The sequence below is a fragment of the Blennius ocellaris genome (assembly GCF_963422515.1).
Source record: "Blennius ocellaris genome assembly, chromosome: 8".
NCBI classification, from domain to species: Eukaryota; Metazoa; Chordata; class Actinopteri; order Blenniiformes; family Blenniidae; genus Blennius; species Blennius ocellaris.
The window spans coordinates 11,915,169-11,937,271 of NC_137657.1; the positions used below are offsets into that span (position 1 = coordinate 11,915,169).

Below are 22,103 nucleotides of genomic sequence, written 5' to 3' on the forward strand. Positions count from 1 at the left end.
TCTCAGAAAATAGAAGTGTGCCGGGGGGGTTACTGGTAATGGTTGCACGTTAGCAATGTTTGGCATAAAACTGTGTCCTAATGTCACTGTATGCTCCTCACTAAATAAACCTGGCTCCTCCATTCTTGGATCAAAAAACATTTCCCATATGATTAAAACAAAATACCAATACAGAAGAGATGAACAAACCACAACAAAGTATCTAAAACCAAATTAATATCACGTAAAACTGACTCATGTCATTTAAAGAACTCATCATCAGTGTTTGGTATATTTTGCAGACATAAGCAGAGATTGTCATTATGCACTGGTAAAACTGTAATATTTTATATCATCAAAGGAAATCTTGTCGTTTCACAAAGCTTTTGTACAAAGTGCTCATTTGCGTAATATTGCTCTGCTTCTTTAGTTTGCAGGCTAAGGTTTAGCCAATGGTCTTTGGTGCTTATGGGCCTTATGAAGCATCTACAGTACCATTCACACACACGTGTGCATACGGCTGAATTTACATACACACAGTGTTGTGTTTGCTGGCACTACTGCGGTGGGCTGCTTTTGCGACAGAGCTGATTTGCCGACGCCAGCGCCTGTCGGTTACGTTTTCTTTTTCCAGTCAACAGTGTGTAGAAAAAAGGGTTCACGCAGGAGTTTCCATATGTTAGCCCCGTCAGGATGCGGTTCACAGTCACCTGTGTGCTCACCGGTACCGTCCGCAGCATGTCGGGCTTGTAGAGAGGCAGCAGTTGCCAGACCCAGAAAGGTAGGAAGCAGGCCCAAAAGGCCAGAACGATACCCAGGATGAGGAGCAGGACTTTGGGTTTGGGGGCACGTGCTGAGCAAGCGCTGCTGCTCCCGCTGGCCCAGGGCGGCTGGGTCTGGGACACCCAGTACAGCCGACCCAGGGTGGCATAAAGCGCTCCGATGGCCAGACCGGGCCCAAGAATACTGGTGCAGAACAGCACAGTCAGGTAGGCCTTGGAGCTCTGCTCGTCCCACGCTGGCACACACAGCTGGCCCTCGTGGTTCTCCCCGTCCTCCAGATGCAGCGTGATCATCATGGGAAGGCTGAGAGCCACGGCGAGCCCCCAGGCGAGGCCCACCCGCAGCAGCCCGGAGGAGTTGGAGGAGGAAGTGTGCAGGGGGTGGGCCACGGCACGGTAGCGGTCCAGACTCATGGCGGTGAGGGTGAAGATGGAGGCGTGCATGGTGAGGAGGTCCAGGCTCAGCAGGAGGCGGCAGCCCAGTTCGCCGAAGGCCCAGCCGGACGCCAGGCTGTCGTAGACGATGAAGGGAGCGGTGAAGAGGTAGAGCAGGTCAGCCAGAGCGAGGCTCAGCACCTGGAGGTGAAGAGAGGAGGAGGAGGAGGTGGTGGGGGAGGACGTAGGGGAAGTGGAGTTGGCAAGGCAGGACGGCAGAGGCAATCTGCTGAGGCAGCAGGCTCCACTTCTTCTCCTGCCTCTCCTGCGTCTCAGCAGGAGGCCCAGGGTGTAGAGGTTCCCCGTGATGCCCAGAAGGGACAGGAGGGAGAGGAGCGAGCAGAAGAGAGCCGTGGAGGCAAAGCTGGGCGAAGGAGAGATGGAGGGAGGGGAGGAAGGCACGGAGAAGTTGGGGATGATGGGGAAAGTGTACGGAGAAGGTGGAGGCACAGAACCCAACGGGTCCATGGTGTGAGGTTTTAAAAGGGTTTGTGTGTTAGAAGGAAAGCAGCTCGTAAATGTTGAAACATTAGACTGGTACAAATGCTGAGTCCAAAGATAGGAGGGGAGAAAACAAAAAGTGGAAGCAGGTGGAGAAGAGAACAGAACATTAAATATTACATTCACTGGTTAAGAATAACAAAACTGATTTGGATCTGTGAAGGTGCCGCAGTGCGCTTTTTTACACATTTAAAGCACGACGGCAGGTAAAGTAAATAAAATCATATAAACATGTGGGAATTAACGTGTCAGCAGAACCACTGTGGTTTATGTTTCGGGAGAAACCGGCACTGGTTGGCACAGCCTTCTGGTTTTATAGTTTCACAGGGAGCAGGAGACGCTGTTATGGTTTTAGTAAAAATAATTGGATTTTCAGAGAGGGGGGCCTCAAATGAAGACTGTAAATCTCGAAGGGGAACCTCCCCTGCTCAGGTCAACAGTTGAGCAACAATTAGGCTAAGTGGAACATGGGGAACGACTCTGGGGTGAGTGTGGCTTTGAAGTTGGTGCTGGCAGTAAATTGTCTTTTTTTTTTTTTGGTTGTTTGGATGTGGGGCGTTTATGCGCACCCGTGGCTTGGATGCGGACGCGTGTACTAAATAAATTACTAAATAAATATATACAAATCTGCAGACTCATCTCGCAAAGTGGATGAAATCCGGACTGATCTCTGGCGCTGTGTCCAACTCCATGCATATTAAATTATATACTTTAGAGATATTCTGAAAAGTGTAACCTGCCGCATTTTGGAGAAGCGTTTTTTTTTTTTTCTGGTGAAATTATTTGCAGAGACATCAAAGCAGACGCGGGGTGCCGCACAGAATCGGTATGTCTGACACATGGTGGCCCAGGCGGCGGTGTGGCTCCGGGGTTAACAGCCACTGTTGAACTGTGGAGGAGCCGCGCCGTTCCCCCGCGGTGCGCCGCGTCTCCACGCGTTTCCGGCGCCCTTTAAATAACACCCAGGCTAAATTCACGACAAGGCCTCGTTCCATCAGGGCATTTCCCAACATGTTCGTCCTCTGGATGGATTGTACGACACACAATGCGAGACGCCGCAGCCTGTTTGGACAATACAAATGCGTAAAGCGGTGCGCAAAAAAAAAAAAAAAAAACGCTCCAAAATGTCTTATTTCCTTCCTCATCAGGCGCGCTTAGACAAAAAAAACTAAGTAACTAAGTCATCAATCCAATTTTACACGTTTTCAAAAATATTACAAGTCTGTTCAAAGCTTACGTTTGTTATACATGTGTTAAGTAATTTAGGACGTTGGAAGAGCTTGTTACTGTAGATTCTACCGGCATTTCGCACAAAACAGGCCCGTGGTGGGCCTCAGTCATTATAACGTTATCTAGTAATCCCCACAGCATCAAGTTTATACTTAAAACCTAATAAGATTTATTTTATTTCAAACTTACTTTTAAAAAAAATTCAGTCCAAGACGTGGAAAAAAAATATATTCCGTGAGATTGTATAATAAAAAAGACGGAGTTTCCATTTTTATTATTATTATTATTATTTTTAAATCTCCATGAACTCTTCGGGCAAAACAAAATGTTGAAGTGAATGTTTGTCTTCAGCAGGAGGAGATGTTTGGTCAAGGTGATGCTCTGCTGGTCTTCGCTGGGACTTTGTGGTCTGATGAGAGCTGTGCGTCCAGTGCAGCTCTGTCTCCCCTCCTCAGCCCTCTGACTGATATCTGAGTCCAACCAGAGGAGAGTGTGAGAGAGGAAAAGGGGGTGGGATAGGACACTTGACTGTGGGGCTACACTAACTACATTGCATATTAATATTCGGTTGTGTTGCTGTGAAGGAGGGTCCAAGGAGGCCCCTGCATTGTGAATTAAATGTATTTTTTATTTCCTTGATTAGAGGCCGAACAACCACAGAATACCAAGCGAGGCCTTTCTCTCCCCCGCTGTGACTTACTCAAACTGTCTGTCATGACATGCGGTTGAAATCTGTTGGAAAGTTTTGACAGATTTTATTCTTGCAGCTTTGTGATAATTACAGTTTTCCCATTACAGTTGCGTTGAATTACTGCTCTGAAAGCATCGTGAGTAAGCGGGTTCACATGCAAGGAGTCCTGGTGTGAGAATCTAAAACACAGATAAAGTTAATATTAGAGTCTGCTTTGAGTTTCTATGTTTTATGGCAACATTTAGTGGCTTTTATTGTAATGTTTGATCGTGATTTGATGCCTCTCTGATGGTTTCAATACATCTGAGCCAGGCATAAATCTCCCTGTAAACTTGCTGCACTCTCTATGGAAGTCAAGAATCTGACCATAAATGGTATCATAACTTCATATTTTGGCAAATACTGTGATCCTGTATAAGTCACAGGTGTCGTTGCTGCTTTCGGCTTTAAAAAGCTGGATTTATGAACCTGAGATGCCTTATAATAATGGTAAGAGAACCGTCGTAACACAATCAAGTCACTTCAAATGTCAAAATGACTTTAAGCAAATTAAAGAAAACAATAAAACTTGTTATATATAGTTTTAGATCCAGTACACTATTAAGACATTAAGTACTTAAAGTACCCTTGGATACGAGATGCAGCTCCTGCCCATAGATATTAACAAAATAGCAGAAAAAAGAATCAACTATTTATATTAAGACGAAAATAACCCTTTATAACATTTTATGCCCCAGTTTGACTGACCTGGAATTTGAATTATAAAGCATAGATAATCTGAGCTCATTATTAACTTCCTGTCTCTCTTTTAGCTATACACTTTAATAAACATTGAGAAAAAACATTTCAACATTATATAATGAATGTGAAATAAAACTGTCAAACATGTCAGTCAAAAGCCACGTCAAATTATCATTGAGACGGCTCTCTACGTAAATAGATCCCATGGTGGTTTGTGGAAAATGTAATGATAGCTACACACACACCACCAAACTCTACCAGTCAGACTGAACCTGAAATTAAGTTTCGTCTCCCTGTGGGACAGACAAAGAGACAGACCCTCCGCGCCAGCGTATCGCTGGTATTTACTCATTTCATGACGTACTACGATAACTAATGCACTTCAACACTGACCCAATGTCAATACCACATCTGCTGGTGTTCAAGCACAAGACATCCCCGCGCCGACCGACGGGATTTATGTCATCGTTCGCTCCCTAAATTATAGAGGAAATTAATTATTCGCCATGCCGGGCCTGTATCAACATTTTTCCATGTCAGAGCAAAGTGTAGCATGCAAGCAGCTCTGACAGCGTCGCTGAATAAACGGGCCTTTCGGCAGTTATCAAAAGCGACTCATAGTTGCCTGTTATCCACGGAGTTGTTTTTGGCCGGGCAGTTGTCAAAGCCGCAGCTGTGGTTCGCCAGCTTCAAGAGGCCGAACAACTTGGAAATGATTTAGATTTGACTGGCCAGTAAAACGTGTAGGCTGTGCGTGTCGTGCTGGCGGTGGGGGAAACCGCGGCGGGCTGCTTCATACATGTGCTGGCGTACATAAGATAGACAGAGACAGGCAGTAAAGACGACAGAGGGATGGGGGGAGACGAGGGGGACATACCTATCCCCACGGGGTGTGAGGAATTTGAACAAATACCTGGCACAGGCATGCCAAAATAGGGGAGTGGGGAAGACGACCATGGAGACATGAGAAGCCCATGACTCCCTTATAGAAGGAGATGGGCAGGTATGAAACTGTAGGATTTGGCATTTAGAAGTGGATATTGTTCAACTTTAACGTGCTAACATGGAGGGGGGGGGGGGGGGGGGGGGACCGGCGGAGTCTGAGTGCTGTGCTGTTTATTCGCACATCAATCTCCTTCTGTCTGTACATACACATTATGAAATTTCTAATTAAATTTACCTGAGCTATGGGCTGTGTTCTGGTGCTTTGACCCACAGTGCATGTGTTTCTCTCTATTAATTGGTCCGCTTCAGTGCTCGGTATGCAAATCAGGTGTGAAAATGAAGACATGGAAGGAAAAAAAATTGCTAATATGCTGATTCGCTTTTGGCACCGTGTTCGTGAAGGAAGCATCAGTCATTGCAGCTGCATACAGAGGAGTGTGTGTGTGTGTGTGTGTGTGTGTGTGTGTGTGTGTGTGTGTGTGTGTGTGTGTGTGTGTGTGTGTGTGTGTGTGTGTGTGTGTGTGTGTGTGTGTGAGAGAGAGAGTTTTTATATCTCTACTGTTCTTTGCTCACTTGGTGTGTAAACTGAATATTATTTTTAATATACTGTGATTGTGAAAGCCATATCCATCAATCCATCCATCGCCTATACCACTTCCTCTTGTGTTGTTGAGCTGCCTACATAAGATTTTTTTTTTTATAAATTTATTTTATTTTATAATATTTGTTTGATTGATGTCAATTATTTATGACATTTAGGAGTTAATCTGCCACTTGCTTATTTTTATATCATTATTATGTTTGTAAAATATCATTAAATTGAGACAGTGTGTGTTGCTTTCTTAATTATAACATTGGTTCCTTTTTAGTGGAATAACTTTTAGCATTTCAGTTTGGAAAATGACCTAATTGTTATATCTTATTAAAATTGTTGCAGGTAATTCTCCTCTTCATCAGTATTTGAAATATCTGTGTATCTGTTCGTGAACTTTTGTTTGCTTTTTGAATGTAAAAATCTGTTGCTTCCTCACCTGCTACCAACCATGACTATCACGTCATTATACGACTTTTGGAGACGTCGCATGAGAAATATTTCGTCATCCCATCTTATATCATAGGATTTCTGCAGTGTGAAGACACCATGGACGGCATTCGGTGTGTTTTTGTGCTTAAGACTTCACGAGAGGTTTGCAAGGGAAAAACTAAACCGCAGCTTGAGATCACATTCAGACTTCCCTGAGATAACAGTGCATATTATTCTGTGTATCTTCATCTGTTTGTGCAGCAGGTCGAATGAGGGGCTGCTGCAGACCCAATCAGGAGGCAGTCCCAGGATGACAGAACACAAACGGCTCCCTAACCTTTTCCTGGCTGTCCTTGCTCGCCGGGTTCATTTCATTAATTAGCGTAACCATTTTTAAGCAAACTGAGAGACAAACTGCCTGCCGGTCCACCGTCCACCAGCATCGTATTGCCTTGATTAAATGGGCGGACATTTTTCGTGTGTGACAAATGGTTGTTGGACCGAGGCTGATTCACAACTTGTGATGAGTTATTGATCTCCCACTACTCACCCCTTCCCGCCCCGCCCCGCCTCTCCACCCCCGCCCGCCTGTCTGTGTTTGCAGTTACACATCAGATTTCTCCTCTTCTCTCAATACCAAGCCAAGAGTTTGTCCTATGAGAGGCCGCTTTGTAATACTTGAGGCGTAATTTGCCTCCTTCCGCCCTCTGGAGTCAGTCTTTGAATGACAGCAGAACTGAACCTAAAAAGTTGATGGACAGGAAAGTTGTGCGTCTTATTTTTCGTGCTGTTTCCATGAGGTTTACTTTGGCCGGCATGACATGAAATTGAAAATATTCAGAATTACAAGTTGAAAACATTTGTTTTTCAAAAATGTCTGTAGAAGATTTTATTCAGGCCTTTTGGTGTTTGAGGTTAATTTTCTGGAATCACACACTGAATCTTTTAGTTTAGGGAAAAATCATGTAGTTTTGATAAATAGTTTAAAGTGGAGCGATGTAAAATTTCATCGATAGTCCTGATGTTTATTGGATGTAAGTGTTACATCATATTAGTCCTTCAGAGATTGGCGTTTGGTAAATGTTGTATTTCTGTTTAACACGTAGACTACATCATTGTGTAGCCAAGAGCTTGAGTCATTGTTGTGTAACTGTTCCCTGCGGTGGAAACGTACCGAACGGGGAAGTCGGCGACCTTGGTAGGTAAACTAACATCACTCCACAAAATTGTCTTTGAAATCACATCGTGACTGTTTTGTCTCATTCGGCTTTTGGAGGTAGCAAGTAATTAAGTATATGTTCATCAGCTCTTCTAGTATCTTGTATCGATATATCTAAGGATTTTGTACTTAAACGCCTTATATTTTTATCAAATATGTGCAGTTTTTACTCTTTTACATTTATACAACAGGCTTGATTCCTTGTTTCCACCTCGAGTCAGAGTTACAGTGAAGTGATCAAAACAGTTGACGGTAGCAATCATGGACACTGAAGCTTCAGAAGTTAACGAAACCATATAAATTAGATATAAATTAACATCAACAATGTTTACTTGTCATAACTTCTGTTTTTGTCAAAACATCGGTACTTTTAAGTAAAGAAAATTTTTATTTTTTGCAAAGAAACTCTACCTTCAAATATAAATGTAGGATCAATAAAACCATATGTGATGGTTGGACGAATGGGTCAGCGCATGTTCAGACCTGCAGCCCCTGTGGGGCTTTCCCAGGCTGCAATGGTCAAACTGGTCAAAGGGAGGAAAAGCTGTGAAACAGTGACGGGGTCATGGGTGGTCAAAGCTCCTTGATGGATGTGGGAAGTGAAGACTGGCCTGGGTGGTCTGATCCAACAGCAGAGCGACTGTTGCTCAAAAGGAAGCAGTCTTGATCGAAATGTGTCAGAATGCACAATGTTTACATGTCTTTGCGTGACAGTGGGACCGATGGCCGATCGGTGTATATCTGCTGCAAACAGATCTGTCTCTCAGGTCCCGTCTGCAGAGGTCACACACAGAGTTCGGAACAATATTCCGTCTCTCTGAAATCATGCAGCATTTCATTTGGACCTTGTGTGACTAAGACAGAATCTGGAACTTGTTAGATGACACCGAGCCTCAGTTCGGTGCTCCGTCCTTGGAAATCAGATCAGCCTTTCGCAAGCTGGATCGTATTCACAGCAGCCAAGCAGTGAATTGTACCACGCAAGCTTATCAAGTAATGCCTTTCACATGGTCTGATGTGATGACATGTCAAAATTGAGAGACACGGAAGTGCAATGAAAACGTACTAATAGTCCACTTCTCATAGACTCAAACTTAACATTTACTTTAAAGGAATTTCTTTAAACCCAAATGAATAGGAAGGATAATTTTGTCTTTTCTTGACCCCATTTAGCTTCTTTCAGGTAATAAAAAAGCACTAAGGTGTGAAGTTTTTCACCTTTAGTGTCCAAACAGCTGCTCATTGGAAGTTGTGGCCTGTAATCTGGCTCTGGGAAACCAGGTGTGTAGCCGCTGGTCAATTTGCAGCCATCCAGTCTGACAATATAACCACCAGCTCACAGTGGAAACTTTCCAGTCAGTTAAACTGCAGATCCACTGATGGCAGCAAAAAATAGTTTCAATCTGCCCACTGGTGGCTCGGAAACAGTATTGCATCCTCTCGACTGTCCAACGATAATATTGGACAATTTCATGTGTTGCCTCTGGGAGGACACGCTATTTTAGAATAAGATTAATTTCCCTCCTGCAGATGTTTACCTCTCAATTGTAAACATCAATGTAAAACAAGCATCCTGTCACATTTCCAAATGAAGCGCACATTCAATGAAGCCTTGTAAATGACCGGTGCAGTGGAAACGTTGGCTGCGTCGCTAGAAATGAGCTCTGCTGGTGGTTTAATGCTTCATTACGTTCCAAAACAAGTGAAGGGGAACGTTTAGTGCCAGTTGTACATATTTCTCATTGTTTGTTTTAGGCCACAAAGGCTGCAGCGTCGTAACAGCAAATCAAGTCAGACATTGTGATGCCACAGCTAAACACTGTTAAAGTAGCTTCAAGCTTTTAAAGTATCTTCAGAATGAGTTATATGGCAATAATAGAAATACAACTATATTTATGTGATTGCAGAGGGCTATTGCTGTATTCAGAATCGAGAAAGTCCCAGTGCATTTTCTTTTTAAAAGTCTCACTTTCAATAAAGTACTTTAATCGCCATTTATTCCTCCTGCCCTGGTGTTTTATTGATATCTCTCACTTCTCTGTATCTATAGCATGCTTGCTTGTGTTTCCTTATTTACTGTCAGATGTCGTGAACATCTGCACTGACTCATAACCTCAAAAGGTCAGTGGTTTTCTGCTTCTCCCCAAAATAAAGCACAGAGTTTAGGATGGGGGCTGAGAAGCAGGGATGCTGTGGGGCTCAGGGCCAAGCTTTTCACCAGCATGAGTCTTTCTTGTTATATTTTTGAGGAAAACAAAAATAATGTTTAAAAAAAATGGAATGTAACTGTACATTTTAAAGCGACACATTGTTTCCAACTGAATCTATTTTGTTTAATAGTTGTTGTGAAGGAAAAATTCAATCCAATGTACAAACATGATCTCACTTACATTGGGTGAGTTCTGATTTGTATTTCCTATTTATCCAAACTGACATATAATGTGAAAAATGTTAGGCATGTGACATTAGACTAAAAATAATAATTTACTTTTGTGGTAAAAGCACAAGCGTTGGAAGGTTTATTTAGAGCGAATCCTCCTCCCTCCTCCCCCACGCCTTAAAAACCTCTGATTTCCATCACGACCACTCCTCTGGAGACACCAAAAAGAAAGTGATTACTTCCTTTTTAGCCTACTATTTATAATGTTACTGTGTTTATTCAAATCTCTGTTCTCTGGGATTGCCCAGAGGTTAACGTCATTGTGTTTCTCCCACGTCACTGCTCCTCCCGCTCAGTTTTCCACGGGTCAATCACAATTACAACCTTGTTTTTATACAAACACTTTTGCAATTTAAAATGACCCTCACTTCCACGGCACATTGCAAATCCATGTGACATTGATTTCATTTATACGACTGTAAACAGATTTTTCTTGCCAAGAAATCGAGATTATATCCTCTGTGTCGATTTCTGTTGTGCTTTTTAATCTTATCCATAAATTATCTTGCTTATGCTGCTGGATGCAGGTGATTATTGTGGCTGCAAAGTTGAGTTGTTTCTTTGCTGTTTGCCCTCATTTGTCTTCAGTCTGATCCCCATTGCCATAGAATAACTAAGCTCATGACATCATAGGGTCATTTCTTGGGCTTCTTGACTGGGATTAAGTCAGATTAAGTATTAGTACATACACACAATGCTGCTGCTCTCTCTCTCTCTCTCTCTCTCTCTCTCTCTCTCTCTCTCTCTCTCTCTCTCTCTCTCTCTCTCTCTCTCTCTCTCTCTCTCTCTCTTGCACTTTTAAAAAACGAGCCCACTCAGTAGTGTGGCTGCATGGTCCCTGTTGGGTCAGTAACATTTAAGGTTTACCTGAATAATCCAGAATGTGCAAACTCCAAGTCTTTCACGAGCATGTTTGAAACACGTGGCATGCCCACGATGGTTTCGTGTGGTTTCTGAAGGCATTTGTGCAAGACTACACCTACACCTACTATAACAACAGTTTTTTTTCTCACATTTTTAGTTTGCTTGCCTTGTCAAATATGCTACAGTTTATTATTTGTCCTTGGTTTTTGTTGGGTCGTAAGGCAGACAGATTTGGCTAGATTTGCATTGGTAGTGAGAATATTGAAATAAATTACTTGGTTTTCATTATAAGTTGCAACATATCTATCAAAGATTAACTTTTTTTTCAATTTATTTGATGAGTGATTAATAACACATGGCAGTAGGGCATACTTGTTTTACAAGGACTTGTATTTATTAAAATAAAAACTATCAAATCTTGTATCCCATATTATAGTCATTGAAGTGTGGAACTACCATGGTGGCACGTGAGACCGATCTGTAATCTGATTGGCCAGCCTATGTGTCCTCCCCAGTTATCATTGGCTCTAAGTCATGTCAGTTATTGTATTTATACATTTGCTGTGTCCTTACTTCACTTTGAAGATAGTTTCACTGTTCAGAACTTAAGTAAATGTTACACTCTGTTATGATTGCTAAAATACACATTTTGCATAAATGACGCTGCTTATATTTCTCTTCATTGACAGAACCAGGTGTTGAAGGGAATGATGGAAGCAAGGCGACATTCTTATCTTAATGTCAAAGCGATCAATAGCTTCTACAAAAAGACAGAATCAAATCAAGAAATGCAAGATCAATGAATGCGTATTTAAACTAAAAAATTTAGTTATTAAAAAAAATGTATTTCTATTTAGTGTGAATATTAAAGACAGGTATCAGTTACAGGAATGACCATGTCACGTGCTATCGCTCCTGAAATTCCTGTAATAATTAATGGTCCATTCAAATAGTCTGTTTAAGGGAACTGAACAATAGTTTTGTTAAATACGAGTCTGTAGTCAAACGTGTAAATAATCCTTGAGATGAAAACAAAACAAAACAAAACAAAAAAAGAACACAATACAGCGCGGGTTCCTTGATTTTCCTTCTCCTGTAAATCATTCATATAATCTCGTTGATGTCATGAAAGGTCACTGGCATTCCGGAGGCGCGCACCCGTCCGGAGCTCGTTCCTCTTTGGGGACAGACAGAATCGCCACGTGAACGCGCACCACCACGACCCGCAGCTCGCGGACATAACGTCAGTACGGGACAGCTCGCGCTCTCCGCTTTAAAAAAAACCCAAACCAAAACAATAACCCTGAAAATCAAACTAATGAGGACTTAACGTGCAAGCGACGTTTTAACGACGACTGAATGGGAGGAAAACGTGAACGGAGGGTGAGTGCGACTAAATGTCAATACAGGAAAAGTTTTGATAATTTATTATTATTATTATTATTATTATTGTTGTTATTATTATTATTATTATTATTATTATTATTATTATTATTATTATATAAACACTGTGATGTATTTAGTAACAATAATCCTGTCCAATCAGCTATTAAACAGTTGCTGTTGCTGATTTTTTAACTAAAAGAAACTGTTAGGGTTTTAAAAGAGTGAGTTAAAACAATAAATACCATCATATTAGGACAAAAGCCTCACAGCAGGTTGGTGCTATTCAAAAAATTGTGATATTCTGAAATAAGTGATCAGCATCATTACCTTATATGTCATGCATCTATACAGTACCATGGCTGTGGACTCAAGAAAAAAATAGAAACACTGTATGTGATGGTTGAAGGGCCTGTGAAGCTGAGTGTGATAGTGTTCTGAACAGAGGTGCCTTATGATTCCAACATTAATCCTGTTTTGATTATATGAGCTGCTCTCGCTCTGGAATCTAAATGGAGTTTAAATTGATCTAGCGCTTTTCAAAAACAATGACAGAAACACATGGACCTGTCACAGACTTGTCACAGATTTAAGATGTGTATACCTATCTTTCCCAGGTCACTTCTTTTGTAATTATTTTTAACTGCAGCCATGTCTGTGCTGATTGATGAAACATTGGTGAAGTTGCCCAGCTCCAAATTATAGGACATGAAATGACAGTTTTCATGTTGACTTCATCATACATTGTTATTAGTTTGTGGCATTTTGTAAAGTTTCATTTGAATCGTAGTTGCAGTCACCTCAACATGTTAATTTACTGTTAGTTTACCAGAACGTGAAGTTATGCGGAAAAAAATTAATTACAAAAATGCATGTTATCGTGGCACAGAACAGACTAAGTTTTGATTGTGACAACTGAGTTTTTCTTTTTCTTTTTCTTTTTTAACTCTAGTAAGTTGCATGTTCTTGGTGTATTGGTAGTTTAATAGTTTTGTGAACTTGAAACCTTTTTTTTTATGACATTAAATCAACCCTAAAGAATGAAAGCAATGGAAAAAAACAAGGCGTCTATTGGAATATGTTTGGAATGCATCTTTTCAATTGACAGAATCCATGCATCCAGATGTACATGTGGTCTAATGCACCTAAATGTTTACATGTGCCACTATTGTGATTAAATTTAAACTCACTCAGCTTTGCTAGTTGTGCTGCATGATGGTGCCATTTGTTTTGGGGTTTTTTTTAATAAAGTTTGCTTATGTAGTTATTATGTATTGTTTAGTCAGGGGACAGAATATTCAACAGTGACTTTGGGCATTATTAGTTTTGTACAATCACCCACCTCTGGGGGTGGTAGAAATAGAAAATAAAAGTAAGATGATCTAATGTTTTTCAGTGGTTATTTTTTTAATAGAGTGTGTATGAACATTTCACAGATAATAGGAACATGGTGTAAATGCAAAAAATGATGGCTTTGGGCTTCAGTTGTGTGTTTTTCAGAGTTCTGGGTATTTCTCTAATTAAAAAAAGTGTTGTGTAGAGTTTTACCCAGCACACTGCAACCTGCACCATCTTAACTCCACAGATTAACATTTGGTCTGCATCACACAATGTCCTCTGTCAGCGCACACAGCTGAGGGACGGACGGCCATGGAAAAGTTTCAATTAGATGGAATTAGGCCGGCTGCCAGGACGACTCCACACTTGAGTTTGCGTTCAGACAATTTTGTGTGTGTGTCACTACCCCTGATGTTCAAAATCATTCCTATTATGAAATACATTTGGGTTCATGTTCACTTTTGTGTTTAATATTTGAACTACTTGCAGAAGTACAAATATTGGGATGAAATTCAGACTTTAAAGGTGTGAAAATGTCATATCGCTCAACACAAGGGAATACGACATGTGAAATACTACATCTCAATAAACTCTAGATGTTAAAGTGAAAATGCCCAGGCATTCTCACCTATCCGTAGTTAATGGCAAAGAATATTTCAAGAAGTTGACATTGTCATGGGTAATATTGAGTTTACAAGTATATTTACATCAGTTTGTTGGCTTCTATCATGATCGTACAAGATTCACATATTGCAAGATGAACTGAAGCAGTTGAGTAGCTTCGTGGCTCGTGGAGTTTCCTGCGCTTGACAAACTTGGACATATTTTCCAGGTTCAGCTGACGTCATTACAGATGCACATTTACTCCATTGTACTTGAATGATTAGAGTTATTGGAGTATTTTCATTTAATGTTCCTTTGTATATTTCAGATCAAAATAATAGATTTTCTGCCGGACTGCATTTATATGAGAATTTAACTTACAGCTTTATAAAGACAAAACTGTTGGGGTTTTTTTTTTTGTATTTGAACTTTTTGGGTTGTTTTGATATATTTTTTTAAAACCCCATACATTTGGGAATATAATTGTGTTGAATATTTGGAAAACTGTTAAAAGCAGATTAAATGTTGACATAATCTTACCAAAAATATGACGAGAAAAACCCTCAACAATTTAAAACGTGACTACAGATTCCTGTTCCAGCATTATTTTTGTCTTTTCTTCCAGAAATTCCTACAGATTTACATTCTGTCCATGAGATTATTTGAATGTCGTCCACATTATGAAATGGCTGCATCATCGGTGTGTTGTCGGCAGGCACATTAACACACTGACTGTATTTAAATTGCTGTATATTGTAGTTTTAGGGTTAGGCTAAGTTCTGAACACGTTTTCACCTGTTGGGCTTTGGACTGGCCGCTGCGAACCACACAATCTTTAACATTAGTTCATATTCAGTTGGATTTTACTTTTTACTTTTCATGTGACATCATCTGTTGATGTGTTCCTGCAGTTATCAGCTGCAGCTGCATCACGATGTGAACTCTATCGATCAGAGAGAGAGAAAAAAATATTTGTCAGTGCTTCCTGGTTATGTGTTGGTTTGTTTGACATTTTCACCTATTGCTTAGAGAGGCTCCCCTGTGCATGTAAAGCGTCATTAGGTTCTGTAAAATGTGAAGTTATATAATTGAACCAAAATCAAAATAAAACAATTGGCGAGAAATAAGCCTAGACAACATCGTCATGTGACGCTGAGAGAAAGAGAGCTCCAATCCTGTGCCCTGGTTTCTAACCTCCATTGATCAATAGTAGATATTGACAACCCTATTTGCATTGTGGCTTCACAATGTAGGTTTTCTGGTGGGCACTGTGCAGTCAAAGAACATATGACACGTTTCATGCGTTGGAAAAAAGTTTCTAAAACGAGCCACTGTATGACTCAGGAGCAAGGAAAAATGCCAGATCTATTGCCAGAGTCCACATGAGTGACAATACACATGGCGTTTATTCAGTGCGTGTTTCAGTGACACTGACTTCATATTCTCTGCAGACGTAATCTGGCCGCATAACACCTTAATATCATCAGATAATCTGGGTGGAAAGAGGACGGGGGAGGTGCCGTAAAGAGTGACGACGCATGGTGAGAGGCCGAGTGTGAAAGATAAAAAACCAATATGGTTAAAAAAAACAAAAAAACAGATTTGTGTGCTTTTGCATGAGAACTGCCGACACACGTACGTCAGTGTTCGTACCAAGTTATTGTGTTGACGCCGAAGTCCAAATTATTGCTGACTCAAACTGGCATGCTGCGATGCATCGGCCAAGCATTGACAACAGGGCGTACGGCGCAGTGGCTGCTTGTTGTCACTTTCGCTCAAACATTAGTTGACCTGTCACGACTGTTACATAATCATCTGGATGTCAATATTTAAGCTGATCGTTAGTTATTCTAGATAATTATGATTGTTTATGATGATTTATATCATAGTTTTAACAATGTGACTGACTTGAAGTGGCAATGCAACCATTTGTGGACCGTTAGTCCTCTAATGACATCATCTCATTTCATCCCCTGCTTGTGAGTTCAATCGCACAGGAGGCGGAGAATTAGTGCCGCCATCGTTTTATCTGGTAGTTGACGCTGGCTAATTTGATGAGCATCTATTGACTTCAACAGCATGGATTCAGTTTTAAAACCAAACAGCACAGCAAGGCTGGGGACCGTGTTTGTGTTGTGCCAAATAAAAATTAGAACTCTGTAACTTTAAACTGGGGAAAGATGGCGCTAATACTACTAAATTAGCACATTGAACAAGGGTCTGCAACCGTCATGTTCTCTTTCAACTAGTCTTTGGGGACTCACAAAATATGTTGAACAAACAGGTAAACCAGCAGTGTTGAGAGTGAATGCAAATGAGTTTTTTCATAATGTATGAAACTCAATATTGATTTAAAAATGTTCTTCATTTGAAATCATCCAAGGTGAGCTTTTCCAAGAGGTTTGGTTGAGAACTGAAAAGAAAGGAAATGAAAGTCAGCAGATCTATGATATGTGAGGATGTGACATATATTTTGTAAAATAAGGGTCTGATTAAAAGCGGGTTTTTTTGTTTGTAATTTTGTTAAAAGCTATAGAGAAGCTAAAGAGCTGCATGTGAGTCCAGAGCCACCAAATATAGATCCCTGACCTGGAATATTATGTCTGTGAAAAGCACACAGCGGGTACATTAAAGAAAACTTCTAAAACATAAATCATATGATATTTTTAGTTTTAACCAAAATTGTGATGTCCTCTTAGTGCATCGCATTGATATTTCACCACAGTTATATTTCCCGTATCTATCAAACAACACCCAGGCTGTCTCTTTTTATAAAAGGAATCAAACCAACACCATTTGCACTGATTACAAGTTAGAATTCTTATGAATTCAAAGGTCACAGTTAACCTCGGGATCAACGCTGGTCATCTCTCAGCCTCTTCTCTGTCTCAATGCATTCTTTCTCAAAGTGCAGGAGGATGATCACTGAGTTAACGGGCAGTTTGCACCCACTTCTCTACTCCAGAAAGGATCAGGTTCAGGATTATATATATATATATATATATATTTTCCCAGTAAAAGTGGAAAATGTAAAATACGCGACTAGAATATAAAACTTTTTACCTAACTTTCTCGGTGAAGTTTTACGGATTCTGTATAGTATTCAGTTGATTATCTAATTGATTAAGTATTATTTCATAAGTTCACATCTCTCAGCTTTCGTCACATAGAGGAAAACTTTGGGAGTGTGAAGAAACAACTTCACATGCTTGCCCCACAAGCTGCCCCATTAACATTCCTGTACAAAAAGTCCTGAGAGATATCCACGACCAGGCCACGATAAGCCAACACAACATCACGTGCAACACACACACACACACACACACACACACACACACACACACACACACCAGCACGTCCTCCAGCCACTGTTGTCAGCAGTCCTGTGACAAGTCGGTCCCGTAATCTTGATATCAGACCTGTGAGCTTGTTCATTCCATACTGTGTTGGCAGGATCTATCGCAGTGGTGCCAAGGTCAAAGGCAGCACAGTGGTTTTGATTTTGGGTGGCTCAAGCTTAATTGGTGTACTAGGTGTAAATGTGACTGTGTGTAACTGTCCAGGACTGGTGACATGTCCAGACTGCACCCAGCCTTCAACCCATAGTGAGCTGGGATCAGCTGTAGCGCCCTGTGACCTTCACAGTGTGAATTTAGATGAAGTAGTATTGAAGTTGAATGGCTGGCATCAAGGTCAGGAATGCCTGAGCAACACAAACATATTATAATTTACAATATCCTCTTTGTGGTCAATTAAAACCCTCAAGCTTGAGTTGGCGTCAGTGGTGTTGCAGGGATTTGCAGACTCGCCTCAAAACCAGAAGGTCATTGAGTTCAAATGTGAAGGTGTGAATGTCAGGGTGCTGGTGTTTGTCTCCTTGTGTTTGTCTTAGTTCTAAATTACATGGGATTGGTTCCAGTTTGCTGTGACCCTGAACTAAATAAGAAGGTAAATAATATGGATAAATGCTTTTCATTTGTCTATATTTAGTTGCCAAAAAAAACAGAATTACATTTGGATAACTACTTGTACATTTTGCAGGTTAACAAAATAATATCCATTTTTTTGCTGTTTCAATCATTTCGATCCAAAATGTTAAACTGTTTATGGTTTGTCTTTCTTTCAGGGAAGTACAGAAGAGTAACTTTCCAGTACAAAGTGACACCATTCCTGCATGATTGTCCATCACATAATCAGGCAGTTATACCGAATACTCACATAGTCATATTAGATCATTTAATTTAACAGTTCCTTTGTTCTGTTTTAACTTTAAAAAGAAATGTCAACGGTAGAATAGAATAGAATAGAATAGAACTTATATAGCACCTTTCCCGGACATGAGTCACAAGGTGCTTTACAGCATTAAAGGTGTCAGTAAAAAAAATACAAATCATATTTGTAAAATATCCTACATTGTAGATTTTGGCAATTATGCTTGGAAAATATATTGACACTTGTTTTGATCAGTCCTGATTTGACATCTTAACTTGTATGTGGTTACGATGTTTAGACGCAATGACTTCTCCATTTTACTTTGTCTGAACTCCAAACAATAAATACCCTACCTGTGTCCATCACTGCTTCTGATGGCAGTGCTCTCTTATGTAAGTCCTGCAAGGATTAGCAAAACCGTTGCTGAGATTACCGGAGTCACGAGCGCAACTGTAATCCACAGCGGAGCTCGGTCTCCACAGGGAGACATACTGCCTCCTCACCTCCAGCCAGTACGGAGTTCCAGTTCATACAAGTCCTTCATCTGAGCTGAAATCCCAGTGTCAGCTGTTGCCAAACATATCCGCTTCAAGCTCTTCCTGCCATTAAGCCTATTTCATTATTTATCATAGATTACTCAGTCTTTACCTCTTGATATCTGTCTTGTGTCTTTGCTTTATCAACCACACAGTGGTAAATGTCCAGACAGTGGACTTTGTTATATCGTTGTACACGGAATATTCTCAGTGGAGCCGTCTCACATTACTTCCTACTTTTAGTCTCATTCACACATTCACATGCCAATGGTGACAGCTGTGGTGCAAGATGCTCTAGCTTCATGGGGAGCGATCACTCGGAATTGTGGAGAGGTGGGAATAAGTTGTGGGCTTTGGGCCTTTCTCAGACAAAAGATAAGCAATCGTGGCAATATCTCTTTTTGTGACTGAATAATGAGTGTCTTATTTCGTACGCTGGGTTAAATCTGCAAATGTGTGCTGTCATGGTCTTTATAACCGAGGCTTGCCAGACATTACCTTCTGACATTTTCAATGGTCTCTTAATCACCGCCTCACAACTTCCCAAAGTACTGCTAATAGTAATTGTTGCATTTGCTGCTGTCCAAATAAATGCATAGGGACATCATGCAGTCAAACTTGCTGCTGTACTCAAGTTTGTGATATCTGTGTTGCACAGTTTTGCATTTAATGAACTAAGACCATATTTAGAATGTCCCCTTTTTTGTTACTTGAAGGAAGCAATGAAAACAAAATACACATGAAGAGGCATTATCTTCCCAGATAGATGCCAACCTTGGAATTTAAAACAGTTCATTCCAGTTGTGAGGCATGAATGTCAGTCACTTTACTGTCAGGCTGCTGTTTGGCATCCCGGGTCAAACATTTTCACCTATTGGTGGCTTTTCTGTCTGAAAGTGGAAAATGGATGGTCTCCAGACTCGTCATTCATCTCCTTGAATTGTTTTCTATCCTGTATATGAAGCGTGCTGAATTTAGCTCCTGCCCTAAAAATGGGCACCGAATAATTTCTCTCCTCTTGTCTTTACAGCTTCTATGATTACACCGGTGCATCTAAATGAAGACGACAGTCCGATACTTTGGATTGAGACAAAAACCCCTGAAGTTTGAACAAACATCAGCAGACCAGCATCGGTAGGTTTTTGATTGAAAAAAAATCTTCAGCTGTTTGTAACAATTAATATTGGCCTTCGTGCAGAAAAATATACACAGTATTTAGATTTTTGACAACAATGTAATTTTACTAAAAATGATACTGCTACCGCTTCTGTTTTCCCACAATTTTGCTATTTTGCTTTTGACTTTACTTACTACTTCTTTTTCATTGTTTGTGTTTGTTCATTTTTCTCTTCAAGACTGGCATCGGGTTATAGGTGAAGACCCGACAGCAAGGGAACGCAGAACAGCAACGGACAACTCAGTAAAAGCAAATGTGACAAGCAGACATTTCCACTCTTATATTCTATGATTCAAGCCTTCCGCACAGATTGACAACGCTCGTGCTTTACTGAAACATGAGTCACAGAGGGAGGTCAACACACAAGCAAAGATGAACCCTTATGTCACGTCTCACTTCAGAAGGGATCTTTTTCCCCATTTTCACTTGTTGTAGAGTCTTTCTTCACTCCGCCGTTACCCGTCGAATGAGATGGCTGTTTTTGCATTTGAAGAGTTATAGCAGTGTTTTTGCTGTGTTGTCTCACGGCTGTTTCACCGTTGATGCACTGATTCGTTTCACTGCTGTCTAAACTGTTACCCTGTCATGATTCAGGACTAGTGAGCTCTGGAAATGCTTTGTCAAGGTAAATATTAAGAGATCAAGCATATATTGTTCTTTGCCAGGTATTTTCACATTTGCTCTTTGCTTTATTTTTTTAATTTTTCTTTCATACACATTTTTTTTTATTAAGTTGTATATTATGATCCTAATCAACTACTTTCTTGCCTGTTGTTAAGTTCACATTGTACCTGCAAGTGATTTCTATTAGAAAAAAAATTTCACTGATGCTCAGCCTCTTTTAGGTTTTGTGTTTTAAACAGTTTAGCTGAGGAAGATGAAAATCCAGTCACGCTCTCTGCCACTTTACTTTTCAGCACATCTTAGCTCTGCTCCTTCTGTGGAATACACCCCATCTGTCAACTTTGGAGCATTACCTGTATAGAAAAACATTCTCAGGTGACCTGTGTATTTACCTTTTCCCTCCATTTAACCTTCCATATAATTTGTCCACTTACAGCTATAAACAGCAGACATGTCAGTGATAGGTCAAAGTAATCATTCTCTGTTATTTTCTTCCCTTATTCTTATCTCTTGTCAGGCGTAGGAGATTTCTTAGCCGTAATGCTGAGCTGTAATGAGGTATGTCTGAGAAGCTAACTACCGCAAGTGATTGTTAACAGCAGTGTAATTCAAGCTACGGTTATCAACAGCATTCAGTATACAAAGCAACTCTTCAAAATAAACTGACAATGGCCATCAAACAGATTGGCCGACACCTGGAAAGAGAATGTGAAATTGTTAAGGCAGTAACATGAATGGACAAAAAAATGACAATCAACACATGTTTGTTTGGGTTTTTTTTCATCTGGGCTCCTCTTGCTGGGCAAGAGTGATTATTTTTTGAGTTGTATTGACAATCACAAGTTATCAGAACAGTTTCATTCACATTAACTAGATACAGTGTGAATCCCTTTATTAGCTTGTGTATCCTATTCTTTAATTCTGTATCAATACCTTTCTGTCTTATGTTGTGGTATTATATCATAGATGCAGAATAATGATCACAAATATTTGATCAGATTGTACTCTTTTTTTCCCCTCATGCCCATACCAAGTGGTTGTGAAACTGGGAAGACCTCTGGCTGTAAGAAGTAGCATGTCTATTTCTTTCCACGACTGCATGTTGAAAATTATTATATCATATTATTTAATGTGATGCTAGTTTGCCGTTGCCTGTCTTGTATGCTTCATTTTGCATCTTGTCATAGTATTATGAAATTTACCCTGCAATGGCCTGTTTACCCTCCCTGTCACACTTCAAATTATCCCTGTTCAAAGCCCAAGGACTTAAAATGTTCCTATTGAGTTTTTTTCTAACTCAACAATATCATTCCTGCATGCTGAAGTCAATCCAGCATTGTCACTACCTTCAAATCAGTGTTTGTTAAGTTAGTCTTTGT

General features: G+C 40.4%; 1 protein-coding gene across 1 annotated transcript; it reads right to left on the reverse strand.

The window, feature by feature from the left end:
* Window positions 1-536: 536 nt before the first annotated feature.
* Window positions 537-1,664, reverse strand: uts2r3 (urotensin-2 receptor 3; the record flags this gene model as incomplete). Its single annotated transcript, XM_080501544.1, has 1 exon — window positions 537-1,664. The coding sequence occupies one exon, from the start codon at window positions 1,662-1,664 to the stop codon at window positions 537-539; it is 1,128 nt and encodes a 375-aa protein (XP_080357670.1).
* Between the last annotated feature and the right edge of the window lie 20,439 nt (window positions 1,665-22,103).